At 53.5% G+C, this 16,522-nt stretch overlaps 1 protein-coding gene across 1 annotated transcript in view; it reads right to left on the reverse strand.

Moving 5' to 3' along the window:
* Nucleotides 1–7,879: 7,879 nt before the first annotated feature.
* The window catches only part of PALD1 (phosphatase domain containing paladin 1), a 43,113-nt gene continuing 34,470 nt past the window's right edge, over nucleotides 7,880–16,522 (reverse strand). The window contains exons 18-19 of the mRNA XM_065894464.1: nucleotides 10,030–10,185; nucleotides 7,880–8,096 (exon numbers count right to left, since the gene is read on the reverse strand). Coding sequence (XP_065750536.1) covers nucleotides 7,944–8,096; nucleotides 10,030–10,185 — 309 coding nt within the window. The 3' untranslated portion in view covers nucleotides 7,880–7,943. The remainder of the gene's footprint in view (nucleotides 8,097–10,029; nucleotides 10,186–16,522) is intronic.

Here is a 16,522-nt window from a genome sequence, read left to right on the forward strand (position 1 = left end):
TATGGGCTATTTTCATATACAAATTATGATTAAGCATATGCTCTAGTTTCCCCTTCCCAACCCACAGCCCTCAAAATGTATTTATTTTTAAAATTCTATGCCAGTGCTAGAATAACAAGAGGTCAGAAATTGTGAGGAATCCCTGAAAGACAGAGCTTGATGGAACTGGATGGACAGGGGAAATGACAGCCCACAAGCCACGCAGCTGAAAGCCTCTGAGAGAGGAGGGACCAGCTTTAAGGAAGCTTTCAACTCACAGATGCCAAGTCAGGAGGCAGGAGGAAGCCTGGACCCCCATCAGGACGAGGCTGGAGAATTCCAGCAGAAGCAGCTGGAGAACGTGGCTCTCCCCGTGCCCCCCTCAGCAGCACAGGTCAAGTCTGGGAAGCAGTGGAGTCTGCCAGGTAGTAGCAGCGAGTGGGGCACTTGGGGCAGCATCCTAGGGCTGATATCCACCTAGCGGCGAGGGGGCACCCTCATCCAGAAGGGCAGCCACCGGCACGCGCCGTCGCCAGCAAGTCCCACCCCTCGCCAGTAGTCACCAGCCCAGGCTATGTGCAACAGTCACAAGCCTTACCAACAGGATAACCTGAAATCTCAAGACAAAGTTGAGCGCACAACCAAATTCACCAACCACTGAGGAAAACCAACAATGTGAAAAACAAACACCAAATTCAATAAAGAGAAGAACTAACAACCACGGAAACAGAACTAACTGAATAAGCCCTCAAATAATGAATATCTTCAAAGAGACGAGCCTTCTAACGCTTTTAGGCTTGCCCTAACAAAGACTGAACTGGAAATCTTATCAACTAAAAATGTGACCTGGGAGGGTGGTGGTAGGAAATACATCCACTACACACCAATTAGAATGGCTAAAGTCAAAAAAGATCGACAATTCCAAGGCTGGTAAGAATGTGGAGGGACTAGAACTCCCGTAAGCTGCTGGTGGGGATGAAACCATCTGGAAAATAGTTGGGCAGTTTCTTAAAAATTTAGACATACACATACCACACCGTGCAGCCATTCTCCTCCTAGGTATTTATCCAAAAGAAATGAAAACATATGTCCATACGAAGACTTGTACGTGTTCATAACAGTTTTATTTGGAATAGCCAAAACTTGGAAACAACCCAAATATCCAGTAACAATTTGGATTAACCAACGGAGGGTATAGCCGTACGATGGAACACCACTCAGCAAGACAAAGGAATGACCAACTGATGTACATTAAACATGGATGACCTGGAAATAAATATGCTGAGTGAAAGAAGCCAGAAAATAAAGAGTACACACTGATGATTCCAGTTATATAAAACCCTAGAAAATGCAAACGAATCGATGATGACAAAAAGCAGATCAAAGTGTCCCTGCGGAGAGGGATGGGGGAGGGAAGGTCAGGAAGGAGAAATTATAAAGCGATATAAGCAAACTTTCAGAGATGATGGATATGGTCATTATCTTGATTACGATAATTTCACAGGTGTATACCTATGTCAAAACTTAACAAATTATACACTTCAAATATGTACAGTTTATTGTATGTCAATTATACCTCAATAAAGTTGTTTTTAAAAAACTTTTTGGAACTGTAAAAAAAAGAAAAGTTTGTATTGGAAAAGGAGAGTTAAAATGAACAATATTTTCCTCATCTATTTTTGTGCATGTTAGTTTTTACAGGGTACCTCTGAGTGATAGAGTAAGAGATATAATTAGTAGTCACTTGACAAATCTTAATAAACATTTGGGGGCATATTTTCCAGAAAGTGAGAGAGTTAATGACTCCAATATCCAGGTAATACATCCTTTTGCAATTCCAGTGTTTTCCAATTCTCAAAGCTTATAACAAAATTACACGAGTACCCACTTGACTGACAGCTAATAGAAAAAAAATTTTTAATGCTTTGATGAGAGATCATGATGTGATTTTTGGCATATTACTCAGAAGAGGTTCATAGAACCAAGCAGCATTACTATAGCAAAAAGTCACCTCTACTAGTTTATGTGATCGCAGATTCTCAATGTTTACATTTATAAGAACAAAAATAGGTTATCTGAAGATAACAAACAGAAAAACTTGCAAATGTGACCATGGAAAATATGTAAGATATTCATTAAGATTGAGAAAGAAGACAGGCACAGGAGCCTTCTAAATACTTAAGAGAATATTACAAGGTTCTCCCTGGAGTCCCAGTGGTTAGGACTCCGCCTTTCCAGTGCAGGGGGTGTATGGGTTTGATCCCTGGTCGGGGAACTAAGATCCTGCATGCCGCTGGGCGCAGCCAAAAGAGAAGAGAGAATATTACATATGATTTTACATTAATAAATTTGAAAATCTTGACAGATGCCCATGTGTTATTCTGGGAAAACGTTGGTATTTTACCAAAATTGACCCAAGGAAAACGAAAAGTCCAGAAAAGAGTAATAAAGATTTAAAAAATTAAAAATCCACTCAAGATTTTTTAAACTTAGGATGGAAAGTCAGAGATGGTTGTTGGAAGATGAATGGATGCTAGAGGCAATGGCAATCACATGTCTACTGTACGGACCCATGTACACACAGGGACCTAACATTTGACAAGGGTTGCAGTTCAAGAAGTAGAGAAACTTGGCTACTCGATAAATAACACAGGCCAACTGGATATGCATTTGGAAAAAAATAAATTATATTCTCTACCACATGTCATTCACAAACATTTATTCCAGGTGAATTAAAGAAAGAAACATAAAGGACAATACTGTACAAGCAATCAAAAAAAACCAGGAAATAGATAAGTAACCTTGGGTAGAGAAGGTCTGCTGACACAAGACACAAAATATCAAAGGCAAAAATTTGACAAAATAAACTCCAAAACAATTACAGATAAACTGGAAGAAAGAACTGGCTGTATATCTATCTATCTACCTACAAATGAAACAGACTGTATTAAAATTTTTACACCTATTAGTTTAAAAGAGACAACCCAGTAGAAAAATAAGCAAACATATAAGAGAGCAAATCCAAATGGCCAATAAACCTACAAAAAGATGTTTCATCTCATTAGTAATTGGGAAAATCATATTAAAATAAAAACAGAAGACTCTTTCCTAATCAGATGGGCAAAAATTAAAAGACTGGTGACTTCAAATGTTGGAGTGGGAATGGGGAAATGTGTGTTTTCATAAACTATTGATGTTTTAATTCAGGGTGAGGTGGGCAGATGGTAGGAAAAGAAAGAATATACTAAGGGGAGGCGCAAAATGAAACTCAAAAGCCCCCATCATAGATAAGCTATCAGAGTGACGCATAGGAAACAAGTACTTCTTGTGGGTGTTGAGGGGAACCTCTTGAAAGAACACAGGGGTTTGAAAAGCGTTGAGTGTAAGAACCACAAGACCTTGCAGGAGGGTTTTCAAAGTAATCATGCTTTCCCCTCACCCCGCTCCCAACCCGCCCCAGCGAAGGCACACTTCCAGAAGGATGGACATCTCTCTCTCCATCACTGAAAATGTCAGAGAGGATTCCAGTACCCAGAGCTGGCACCGACATCCACCTTTGAAATGAGCACGGGCTTGGAGTCAGACACTCTCTCGGCACATAGATCAATGGAACAGAATAGAGAGCCCAGAAATAAACCCACGCACTTACGGTCAATTAATCTTTGACAACGGAGGCAAGAATATATACAACGGAGAAAAGACAGTCTCTTCAATAACAGTATGGAGGGTCCTCAAAAAACTAGAAAGAGAACTGTCATATGATCCAGCAATTCCACTCCGGTATATCCAGAAAAAGCAAAAACACTAATTCAAAAAATGCACCCCAATGTTCACAGCAGCACTATTTACAAGAGCCAAGACATGGAAGCAACCCATTGCCCACCAGCAGACACACAGATAAAGAAGATGTGGTATTATATGTGTGTGTGTGTGTGTATATATATATATATATACACACACACACACACACACACACACACACACAAACATTACTCAGCCTTAAAAAAAGAATGAAATTCTGCCATTTGCAGAAACAAGAATGGACCTAGAGAATATCATGCTTTGTGAAGTAAGTCAGAGAAAGACAAATACTGTAGAATATCACTTATATGTGGACTCTAAAAATACAACAAACCAGTGAATACAACCAAAAAGAAGCTGACTCACAGATACAGAGAACAAATTATTGGTTACCAGTGGGGAGAGGGAAGGGGGGATGGGTAATACAGGGGTAGGGAAGTAAAAGGTACAAACTATTAGGTATAAAATAAGGTACAAGGATATACTGTACAACATGGAGAATATAGCCAATATTTTATAAGAACTATAAATGGAGTATCACCTTTAAAAACTGTGAATCACTATATTACATACCTGTAACATATACTGTAGAGCAACTATACTTCAATAAAAAATAAGTAAATAAATAAAATTAAACACATATGAGATTCTATTGTGAGCCACAAAACTAGCGAGAAGTTTTTAAAAAGTGGAATAGGCAGTGCTGGCCAGGCATGATAAACAGTGAGCTCATTAATTGCTATTTGAGACTATCTAATAGGACATTTCTGGAGGACAAATTGAAAACCTTTCTAATGCTTTACTTAAGAAATATTCCCTTTATTTAGGAAATAATCAGAGGTTGGCACTGCCATTCGCAGATTTAAGGGTATCCACCCAGATAACTCTTAAGCGCCTCAGTCCTGCCTTCCCCACCCCACCCCATCCACAGAGAAGTTGAGCAACGATTTCCTTCCACACGGGCCCCAGTCCACAGGCCCCGCAGCCCCACACTCGAGATGGAAGGGCAGGGCGGTGCGAGAGAGAGAAAGACAACTGAGTCTGGCTGGAACTGTAACATATGAAGCTGGAAACCGGGCTGATGGTGTCCCTACACAGTGCCAGAGAAGACTGCCTTAACCAGCAAGAGGGACAAGCAAGCTGCCCAGAGAGGCCAAGGAGAGGGTGAGGGTGTGTCATTCAGGTCCTCAGAGTGGCAGACACCACGATGGGATCAGATGTGCAAGAGATTTATTTGTGGAAACCCGTGAAGGATAAAGGAGGAGGTGGCAGAAGGCAGGAAGACCACGATGCGGGTCTGACGCCCATGAAAGGAGAGAGGGAGCGAGAGCCCCACGCTGCAGGGTGGGTCTGGGGAACCTCCAGCCAGACCAATGGGGAGGCCCCGGGCAAGGCTGCCACGGCTAGAAACAGCGTGGCTCGTGGCTCGAGAGCCCTGCCGGCCTCAGTCATCGTCTGGGAGAGCCTGAGCGGGGAAAGGGCTGGAGACAGAGGGCGGCCTTGGTGCGTGTTGGATCGAAGCTGCAGTGGCTGCAGTTGTGCCATCTGCTCTTGCAGCGGGTTCTCCTGAGGGGGGATTGGAGCGGCGCACCCCCGGTGATGCTGCAGAGGACGTCCAGGGCTCGCTGGACAGTATTCCAGTTGCCAGGCCTGGTCGTCCCAAGACCCTGCCGCACCTCCATCAGGGTCCCAGGAGATCCTTGTACTGATCATAGTTTTACAATCCCCTCATCCCTGGCAGAGAAGTGCTGAACCACCGCACATACGGACACACGTGCACACTGGTGTATACACCACTGCACTCACATTCAGAAGCCACACAGAGCATGCCTGGACTCTGCTGTGCTGGGAAATAACCTCAGGAGGCCTCCCCTCCAAGGCTGGGGAGGTCACCAACCCTATGCGGTCGGAGCTCTGGATTCCATTCTCACCACCCCCAGCTGACCTTGGAACTACAACCCAGAGGGTCTGATTCCCCTAATCCTGGAAGAGCTTAGAGAGAAGCCTCAGGTCAGCACTCTCTCTGCCTCACTCTCCCTACTGCCTCTTTACACACCAATTTCTCAACACAAGTGCGTTCAAGCCTTCAGGGGCCTAAAGGGACCAAGGGGAGCCTGCAGGGATAAGAAAAGGAAATAGAGGTTGAGGACCACCCTCCTTCATAGCCCTTGAAATTCCATTTTGTTCCATTTCCCTGGATGTAACAGTCCTTCACACTTTAGCGTGAATTAGCCTGTTATGTTGCCTTCTTCAGGAAGGGGCTCAGTACGTCAGCCGTGGGCATCCAGAGTGAGATGGTCAAACATGGTTGGGGATGTGAAGGAAGGAGAGAGACATCCAGGAAAATCCACCTTCTCTGAGAATTAGGTGCACTACGGGCAGATGCTCTTGGCTCTCCCTGCCCTCCCACCCTTACTCTGAAGTAGCAGGGACCCCAGCTTGCATCAGTTCTGTAACACCTGACCCACAATGAAGACATAGGCAGCCAAGCGCACTTCACATTTAGTCACTTTTAATGCTCAAAAGCTCTGTACAAAAAAAAAAAAAAAAAAAAAAAATCACGAATGAATCCTCACAACACCCCTGTGAGGTAGGTAGGCAAGTATTATTCTCCCATTTTACAGATAGGGAAACTGAGGCAGAGAGGTGACGTGACCAGCCAGTAGTCCCAGCACAGCTGAAAGTCAGGGCCAACCGTGAGAATGCAAAGGATCCCTCCCAGTTCAGCCCTGATCTCTGACCCCTCATCTAGACCTTGTCTGCAACAAAATTAACACTTTTTACTACATGCAAAAATAAAACCAAAACCAACAACAAATCTGAAAAGGTAGTGAACAGACATACAGTAGATTTGCAAAAGAATTCAGCCAAAATGGTCATAAATTTTCCAACACTAGGTAGATGTGAACAACTCTGGCCTCTTCCCCCTTTTCAAAACACCATGACCGGTGACACATCACCTGTTTCTCCGCACAAGTGCCGGTGTACAACCGAGAGAGACCCCTCTGGCCCCAACAAGCCAGGCCAGGAGGACAGCGTCCACACCACTCAGCCCCTGTGCTTCGGGGGACACCAGCCCCAAGAGGGAGAGCCGCAGACTCAGCTCAACACCGCCTGCCTCTCCGAGCAACCCTCTCACTGTCTGCACAGAGCTGGGCCCGGCAGCTGCTAATTCAGCAGCACTTGGCCCCTTCTGCCCCCACTGGAAGGCAGCTCAAGGATGCTCAGCAAGGATGGCCTGGAATCCAACTGCCCCCTCACGCCATCCTTGGCCCACTCTCACACGCCCCACTGCTCACTCAGGGTCACCCGGCAGGCTCCGGGGCTCCTGCCACAGCAGGTTGGGGCACAGGCCACTCTGGATGGCACGGCAGGGAGGCAGTGCTTCCCCAGACCTCCCGCCCATGGTTCCAGAGAAATGGAGCTGGCCTCTTCCACGGGGCCGCATGCACCTTCTGGGAGCTCTTTCTTCCTCCGAGAGGGACTCCATTTCATTTTCAGCTCCCTGGAAACCTCCAAAGTCCTGCCAGCCCAGAGGAGGGGAGAGGGCAAAGGAAGGAGAGGTGGAGGCCCCTGCGGGACCCACTGGGCATGAGGTTGTCCTTCAAGTCTCCAGGTTGAGACAAGGCATGAGAGGCAAGGAAACTGGGTAAAGCTGCCTTTAGGCTAACAAATCAGCCAGCACACAGTCCACTCCCCAGGGAGCCCGGGGCCCCCAGGGCGGTGCTCAGGCAGCGAAAGAGCAGAAGCCGCGTGAGAGAGCCACGAGAGAGGGCAAGAGGGAAACCAACACTGGCTAGGGCCGCTCCGCCAGGGCCCGTCAGAGCCGCTCGGGGGAGAGCGGAGGGCGAAGCGGCGAGGGGCTTCGCTTGGCAACTTGGGGAGTGAGCTCCTTGCAGACGTGATGCCACACCGGCCTTCCTGCAGGCCCTCCCCGCGCCTGCCATTCACAAAGTATCACTGTGCGCCAACTGTCCTATAAAAGCTCTTTCAGAAAAGGGGTCCCCACCCATGCCAGTCTCTCTGCTAAGCTGAGGGATCATTTCTCAGGGCCGCTGTCGGTGAGCAGCTCCGGCACCCCCAGTCTGTGAGGGTAGGAGGCGGCCCCGTGGGAGGCGACGGTAGCAGGGGCGGGGGAGCGCATCCTACAGGAAGTCCCATTCCTACAGGAGGTCCCCTGCGGCGGAGGGCTCGGGGCTGTGGCTCTGCTCCTGCCACCGGCAGCGCAGCCTCGAGAAGGGCTGGTCCTCCACGCTCTCAAGCTCGGGGAAGCCCAGCTGGTTGAGGATCTCGTAGATGCCGGCCTTTGCTGCCACCTGGGAAGGACAGCAGAGATGGGGGCAGAGCTCCAGGGAAGGGGGGGTAATCATTCAGGTCCCCCATCCCCCTGTGTCACACCGTCCTCCCCTCCCTGGGCTCCGCAGATACAGGCGAGTCTGGGGCCCAGCGCTGCCTCCCCCCAGCTCAGTGACCTGCACAAGTTTGCGTCTCGATTACTATTAACTGCTCTGCGCTTCCCTTCCTTATAGTGGGACTGCACAGTGTGGAGGGCGACACTGCACAGAGAGCGCCCGGCAGGTAGTGAACAAGCGGGGAGCAGCACGGGAGGCCAAGCACGCCCCATGCCTGCGTAGCCCCGACGCTCCCATGGGGACCTCGGGAGCAGAGGCCAGCTGCTCCCGGTATTACAGCCAGGCCCTCAGGGAGCGCTGGGGAAGGCAGTGTGGATGCAGCAGCCAGCAAGGGCCCTTTGGCCGTGAGTTCCAGCTGTGGAGCAGGCAGGCCCACCAAGGGCCTCAGCTCAGGCGGGTTAACTGGGGCCTCCCTGGACTCAAACCACTCAACGACCAGCCTCCTTCTCTCCCCACTGTCCCAGGGGATGGAGAGGATGCAGGCTCCACTCCAAACAGAGGCCTCTGCCCTCTGTTCATCCCAAGGCTGGAACCCACGCTAGGGGGCTGGACCAGCAGTTCTCGCCCTCCTTGACGTCCCCAAACACCCACTACCCAGGTTCAGCCGGCGAGCTCCCCAGCCCCTGGTCCCCCTGATTTCAGCTCTCCGAGCAGAACCCAAGCAGAAGTGTCCTAGGTCCCCCACCACCTTCACCTCCACCTCCAAGAGGAAGCTGAGCCCAAGGCCTGCTCAAGAGGGTAGCCCCAAGGTGGCCTTGGTGTGACCCACGCCCTATCAGGACCACCCGGAAGGCTCACCTTCAGCAGAAACGCCCGGCAGCCACCACTCCCACCACCAGGCCCTGTGGTGGCCTCCCTGCCTCTGTTCCCTCACAGCTCTGACCCCACGTGCACACAGACCTAAGCCCCCCTACCCTTCCTATACCCATCACAGACTCCCATCCTCCTGCACACCTGCCCCACGGGAGCTAATTCCAGCCCTGAGTCCAGATTAGAACTGTCAGGACAGTCTGGTGAGGTCAGTAGGGGCCAGTGTCCCGGCGGAGGGGTAATTACAGGCCCCTCTGCCAAGGAGGGAAGGAGGCCTTTCTCCTGCCCTAGAGGTTCCGAGGCAGCAGCTCTTCCTCTAAAAGCAGCCGAGCTGGGGGAAGAAACAGAAAGAGGCAAGCAGAGTGGGAGGGTGGAGGCGGCAAGAGAGGGCAGCGTCTTAGGCCAGACATGGTGGGCTTTGGAGCCAAACAACCTGCTCTAACGCTGACCGTGAACACGGCACCTAACCTCTGTGCTCAGTCTCCTCCTCTGTAGAATGGGAGCATACAGTCGCCACGTAAGGCAGACCCGCTCACATGAGCTCTGGCACATGGCACTGTATACACCTCATGGAATCCCCACCGCAGCCTCCTGAGGTGGTGCTGACGTTGTAACGCCGAGGACAGCAGCTCAGAGGGGCTAACTAACTTGTCCGAGGTCACGGTTGCAAGGCAGCAGGGGCCGAGCCACAGCGGGAAGCCAGAAGGGCACAACAGTGGGCAGGCGTGTAGCACCCAGGTGACGCTGGCCTGGGGGACGCAGGCAGGGAGCAGGGGCCCAGCCCAGCACCCGCCCTGCTGTGTCCCCAGGCGCCTCGTCTCCTCCCTCCCCCGCCTCACCCATCCACTCACTGCCTGCTGAGCGCGGAGGCCGTGCTGGGGACCCAGAGCTGAACGAGACACAATCTCAGCCACAGGGAAGCGTCCTGTACAGTGAGATGAGAACTCTGCCCGCTCAACTCTGCCCGCCTGTCCCTGGGCCCGGGGAAGACGCACAGGGTGGTCCCGGCCCCCACCCCCGCCCTCACCTCCCGCATCCAGGCGCTGAAGGGCCTCTGCCAGGAGCCGGCCTTCTCCAGGTGGAGGTACGCGTTGAAGAGCACCAGGCAGACGTAGCGTTCCAGGTACTGCAGGCTCCGCAGCTGCAGCCTCCGGGCCTCCCGCTCTGACTTGGCCGCTTTCGCCTGGAGGACGGACGGCACGGGGCGGGAGTCAGAGTGGGTGCTCACCCCCAGCCGGGGACACTCCACACACGCTCTACACACATACACCCGACTCACACACTCACAGACTCTCACAATCGTACACACCACACACACACTCACACACACCTCACTCACACACCACATGCCCTCGGTCACACACACCCCACACACAACACAGTCACATACACACAACACGCACCGCATACACACTCACACACAAACCATACACACACACACCGACATACACACATACAGACACACTCTCACACCACACACACACTCTCCAAGGCTGGGGACGGACACAGAAAGACCACAGAAGCAGGGTCAGCAACAGGGGCGGGAGCTCAGGGAGGGACAGACTGGGATGGAGGGTGGGGCATCGGTCTTTTGAACGGTAATCCTGAGCACCTTCTAGGAGAACAGGCCACGCTAGGGAGGGAAGGGACAGCCAAGTGACTAAAGGTAGCTTCCCAGAGAGCACACGACGCAGCTGGGCCTTGAGAGGCCTGCGTGGACTCGGATAAAGACAGTGAACACCAGACGGGGCGGCCAGAGGTGAGGATGGTGCCCAGCAGGTAGGGAGACCGGGAAGGGGCTGGCCTGGCTGAAACAAGGGTGTGAAGGGACAAGACGGGAACCGGGTTGGCCCCCAACTGTGGAAGCCACCCTGGCGCCAAGAAGTCTACCCTCTAAGCCAGCTTCCCAACCCTGGCGTGCAGATGCCTGGGCCCCACCCCGGACCAATCAGACGGGAACCTCCGGGGGGTGGGCCTGGGCACAGGGACAGTGGAAAGTCCCCGGGGCCATTCTAGGGAGCCAGGGTTGAGCTCTGTGGCTTTAGCACCGGGGAGCCCCTGAAGCTTTGAGAATAGGAGGGACCTGTTAACGGAAGACTCGCGGGAGACTAACGCTCAGAAGGAAGAGGCCTTACATGGGGTCCCCTCCAGGTCCTCCTCCGTGTCGGGCCCAGTGGGAAGGCGGGGGGACAAGGCCCAGGACACACAGAGCCAGCTCTCCCCCTGCCGGGTGTCTGCCACCATATCTGAGCGTGCTCCTCCAACCCACCGCAGATGGACCGTCGCCCTAGGGGGGAGCCCGGGGGACTGAACGCCACACCTCACCTTGCACTTGCGCCCTCCTCCTGCTCACCCACACCCACACCCACCCTGGCCTCCAGCCAGAGCCCACGGCAGCTCTCTCTGCTCCAAGAAGAGGATGTGGCATAGCGGCCATACCTTCAGGCAGCGCGAACACCCAGGGGAGGGCACAGCCAGCCCCCGGGCCTCTGGGAACCAGGAAGGGCAGTCTCCCAACAACTGGGCCACAGCTGGAAGCCCTCCCACGTAGGCACACATCAGCCTACACGAGTCTCCTCCAGGCCGCTTCAGGAAGGCTCCTGGGTGGGCCCCCGCCCCAGACATGACACGACCCACAGCCCTAAGAACCGCGAGCTGGAGTGGGCTTGCTTGTGGGACCTGGAGTCCCGCACCTCCCACTTCTGCCTCGGGTGACTCAGCCTCTGATGCCTCTGCCGTCTTTGCCCCCAGGGTCGTGGGAGTGGGCGGTTGGCCCAACACACCGTCCAGAAGGAGCTCTGGAACCTTGGGGACAGCGAACAGGGCCCAGCTGGGGCAAGGGGACCACAGCCAGCGCCCTGACTCCCTGGGAGACAAGACTGGGCTCTGGTCCCAGCTCTGCCATTTAAACTCTTGGCCCCACGCTGCTGGAGGTCACATTGCTCAGTAAAGTATGGCATGAGGAAGCACCTATAAACCCTGGGGGGGCCACACGGGTCCAGCCATTCACAGAACAGGGGCCACAGCCACGGCACAAAGGTGGGGCACACACAGGCCCTGCCCGCAGACACTCATGGTCTGGGGGAGACAGGGGACAAACACCCTGTGTTTGCACTGGGGCCAAACACCCAGTGCAGCCGGACCACGGGATCAAGACAAGGCAGGTAGTGGACGAGGGAGGGCCTCCAAGACGAGGAGGATTTGAGGTGCCCTGACAGGGGGAGGAAAGGGTCAAAGAGGGAGGTGGGTCCAAGGGAGGCAGAGGGGGAGGGGCTTGTAGCAGCAGGGGGCCCAGAGCCAGGCAAGCCCTGACCCTACAGACAAAGGGGCCAGCAGGGCTTCTGGATGTGAGGGTAGGAATGGCCCCAAGGCCACTGGTGCGGGAAGTTGACTGGGGCTGGTAGGGGCAGGACGCCTACTGTTTTAAGGACGGCTCAACCAACCAACTGCTCAAAGAAAAGCAGTTTTGCTTAGAAATCAGGCAGTGGACCCAAAAACAAACAAAAAAAATTTTACCTAAATACAAACTGCGGCCAATACAGCATGACTCTGCCTGTCTCTAAGGGTGACTATTTCATGCCGCGCGGCGCTGGGCATTCACCACCCGATCCCTTACACTGCTCCCCAGTCTCCATCCAAAGGCTGGGAGCCTAGTTAAACACATTTTCTTAGAAAGAAGGAAAGGAATTCACCCACAGTGCCACCAGGCAGAGTCATTTTAAACTACTTTCAAGAGCTCAGAAGTAACTTCCTGTTGGGTGTGAAGAGGCCTCAGCTCGGGACTTGGCCCCGGGGGCAGAGCCGCGGCAGCTCTATCTTCTTGGTGCCCCTGCTCCAGAGGGGACAGAAGCCTGCTGCCCCCAGAGATTCCAGCAAGGATTCTGAGGAACATCTTGGGTGGAGAGGTCAAGTGATTCCTTCCGAGACCCTACTGGCAAGGTAGGGTGGAATTATCTCTAAATTCAGACCACTGGGTCAAGGTGACGCCTGACACCCACCGGAAGGTTCCGTGGGTGCTTCCTGCCCGACCGCAGTCTGTGATTTGAGACAATGACCCATCTTCCTAGCAAAGCCCTGGTTTCCTTAAAATCACCCCAGGTTGGCACTGTCTGGGGAAGAGGACAGGCCAGCCACCTCCAGTACATAAAAATAGTGGAACTGTTTTTAGATGGCCTGGCAGGCCAGGCTGTCGCTAGCTGTGGTGGAGCGGACAGGGCTTCCTCATCTCTTGGGGGCTAAGCACTGAAACAGACGGGGCCCAGGGAAGGTGGGCAGGGCCCTGGGTTCGTCAGGCCTCTCAAGCCTCCGGTCTGCCCAGCAGCAACGCGGGCCCCGAGGTGCGCTGCTCCTTGCTGGGCCACTTGGGAGAGGCCCACGGAGGCAAGGCTGGAAAGCCTCCCCGGGTGTGCCCAGGCCCCTGCATGCAGGTGCCAGGCTGAGCACAACGCACGTAGATCTGATGAGGACATTCTAATATGCCCTCCAGCAAACCCATGAAGCAAGAGGGACACTTCATGGTGCAGATGGGGCTCAGCAAGGTCACAGAGTTCCAAGCTGGGACATGAACTCCAAAACCCCAGCTCTCCTAACACCCTAGGCCTTTCCACCACAGTCAAGTTCAAGTGCTCCCTGCCTCACTCTTGCTTCTGTACCTTTACCCTCTCTCTTCCTCCTGCCTGGAATGCCCTCCCCTCCGCCGGGGCTGGTCGCGTTCAGCTTTCCCTCCAGGCCCTGGACAAGCCACTGCTCTCGCGAGGCTCTGAAGCATTCAGCCCCACCGCACGCTTCTCAGCCTCCTCTGCTCTGCGCCAGTTCACTAACTACTGCATTACATTCCATCGTGAGGGCTTCTAATTGCTTCTCCAAGGCATGACTGGTCTCCTCAAGACAGCGATACGCCGGGGCAGCAGGCAGCAGATTACAGCCAGGTTTCCATCTCCGCCTCCTTCCCGCCGCTCTGAGCGTCTGACTAGGACCCAGCGTGCAGAGGGTGCTCAGCTGGTCAATGGGCACTCACTCCCCGGGTCATGTTGCCCTTTCAGTGTCATACTCTCAGTGTCATCTAGAACCAAGCTTCCAGATTCCCTGGGGACCCCCACGTGTGCACCTGCGCCGGGGGCTCCGGACTCAGACGTGCAACCGCTGCTCAAGAGCTCCGCATGGACAAGGTTCGGGCTCCTCAAATTCCACAACACACTCCACATGGGCCTCGGGACCGCTCCCCAAACCTGCCCTGCCCACAAGCTTGCCATCTCACAGGCAACTCCTGCTGCTAAGGCCCAAACCGACATCCCTCCTCCACTTCTCCCTTTCTCAGCCCCACATCCAGCCAATCAGGGAATCCTGTCAACTCTATGTCAACACACCCCCAGAAGCTGCCCCCTCTCACGCCCCAGTCAAGCCACCTCATCTCAGTGACGGCGTCTGACTGGCCTCCCTGCCACCGCCCTCAACCCCACCCCTGCTGTCTATTACCCGTGTGGCACCAGAGTGACCCTGTGGGAACCTGCGGTCATTACTAGAACCTCCCTGCTGCCCTCTCCCCACCCGCTCCCCAGGAACAAGCATGGCCTGGCGACCACCGCCCTCCAGCTGAGGCGGGGTCCAGACTGGGCGGGCGGCCCACAGCCCTCAAAGATGGTCAGTTTCTAAGGGGCAGGGTCCCAGAGCTCAGACCCCACCCTTCTTCTCAAAATTGAACGCCACCCCTCTCCTTGGGGGCTTTGCATGAGTCCCTGCAGACTCCATCCTCAGGCCTGCGTGGGCTTGAGGGGCCTCACGCCCAAGGATGCTTTCCACGCCTAGTCCCCAGAAGGGAGAAAGGGGCCCTTGCCCCAGAGGCGGGTAACTGATTTTCCAAAGATGTCATATTTTGATCAGCACTTTCAAAGCATGAAGGGGCTAAACCTGGCACCATGTGCGTCTCTGATGTTCGTCCAACAAACACCGGTCACCCTTAGACCAGGCTCTGGGATTCAGTGCTGACCAGACACGGTCCTGGCCTCAGGATCCCACTGTCCCTACACATAACCAAGGGAGTCAGCCTGGTGTCCCGGCCACCGTACACCCCACTCCCACCTCACCGGTACCCAGGCAGGTGCTCACCGCCACCCCTCAAGGCAGGTGGGGCAGCAGTAGTGACCCCGGGTGACAGATGGAAAAGCAGAGGCCCAGGCAGGTCAAAGTGATTTGCCCAAGGTTGTGCCAGAAGTTACTAGCAGAGCCTGGGCTAGAACCAGGGTTTCCGACCCGCTCCCAGGGCTCTTCTGGTTGCTGGAGAAGAGCGCCCTCTCCTGGAGACCAACGATGTGGACAAAGAACCCAAAGATACAGAGGTGGTAGAGGGGGCGGCTTTCCTATTTAATCACACAATGACTTATGCAACTGTCTGCTTTCCATCCGCTCACAGGCAGACATCTGTGAAGCCCTACTTGTGCCAGGCAGGGTCTGAGTCAGGGTTTCAGGGATGAGTCCTTGTACGTGGAACAGAGATGAGCAGCAGAAAGAGGCACCTTTAGTGACAACCACGAACTTGACAATGACAGCAATGAGCACAGAGGCAGGGTCTCAGGAGACGGAGAGGGCGCGGGGGGGAGGGGGGAGGCAGGGAGACGGTGGGGTTGAGATCTGAACCCCTCCCAAACCACTGAAAATCCCAAGCCTGATGGCGCACATTCAGAAACCACGCCTGGCACCCTGTCAGTGTTCCCCTGATGGATGCCATTGAACAAACCAGCATAGTCCCCCTGGAGGGTGGAAGTGGTTCCAGCTCAGCCGTATGACGGGAACGAAGGGAAAGCAAGGGAGGTCTCAACTACTGAGAACATGAGCCTACTCACACACTCACACACTCACACACACACAGACCCACACCCACACACTCCATCTGAATGAAAGCTGCTCACCAATCCACTGGCTCTATTTTGGCCTGGTGTGAAAGAGCCTTGGGAAGCAACCCTTTCCTTCCATCATATTTTACACGACAGCTCACAGCATACCAGAGTTGCTCTAATTGCAGGGCCTGAGACACTTTACCTACCAGAATGAGGTCTCCAGGGAACAACTTTGGCCATGCCGGAGTCTTGGAGAGACAGAGAGAGACCCCACTTAGGGCTCAGGGCCAGAGCTCTCTCTCTCGACATTTCTCTTAAGAAATAATCTTCGGGACTTCCCTGGTGGTGCAGTGGTTAAGAATCTACCTCCCAATGCAGGGGACACGTGTTCAATCCCTGGACCGGGAAGATCCCACACGCCGCAAAGCAACTGAGCCCGTGCGCCACAACAACTGAGCCTGTGCTCTAGAGCCCGCGAGCCACAGCTACTGAGACTGTGTGCCACAACTACTGAAGCCCGCGCACCTAGAGCCCGTGCTCCACAACAAGAGAAGCCACCACGGTGAGAAGCCCACGCACTGCAATGAAGAGTAGCCCCCGCTCACCGCAACTAGAGAAAGCCCGCACAGCAACGAAGACCCAACGCAGCCAAAAATAAATAAATTTATTTTAAAAAAAGAAATAATC

The sequence above is a fragment of the Phocoena phocoena genome, chromosome 16, assembly GCF_963924675.1.
Source record: "Phocoena phocoena chromosome 16, mPhoPho1.1, whole genome shotgun sequence".
Classification (NCBI taxonomy): domain Eukaryota; kingdom Metazoa; phylum Chordata; class Mammalia; order Artiodactyla; family Phocoenidae; genus Phocoena; species Phocoena phocoena.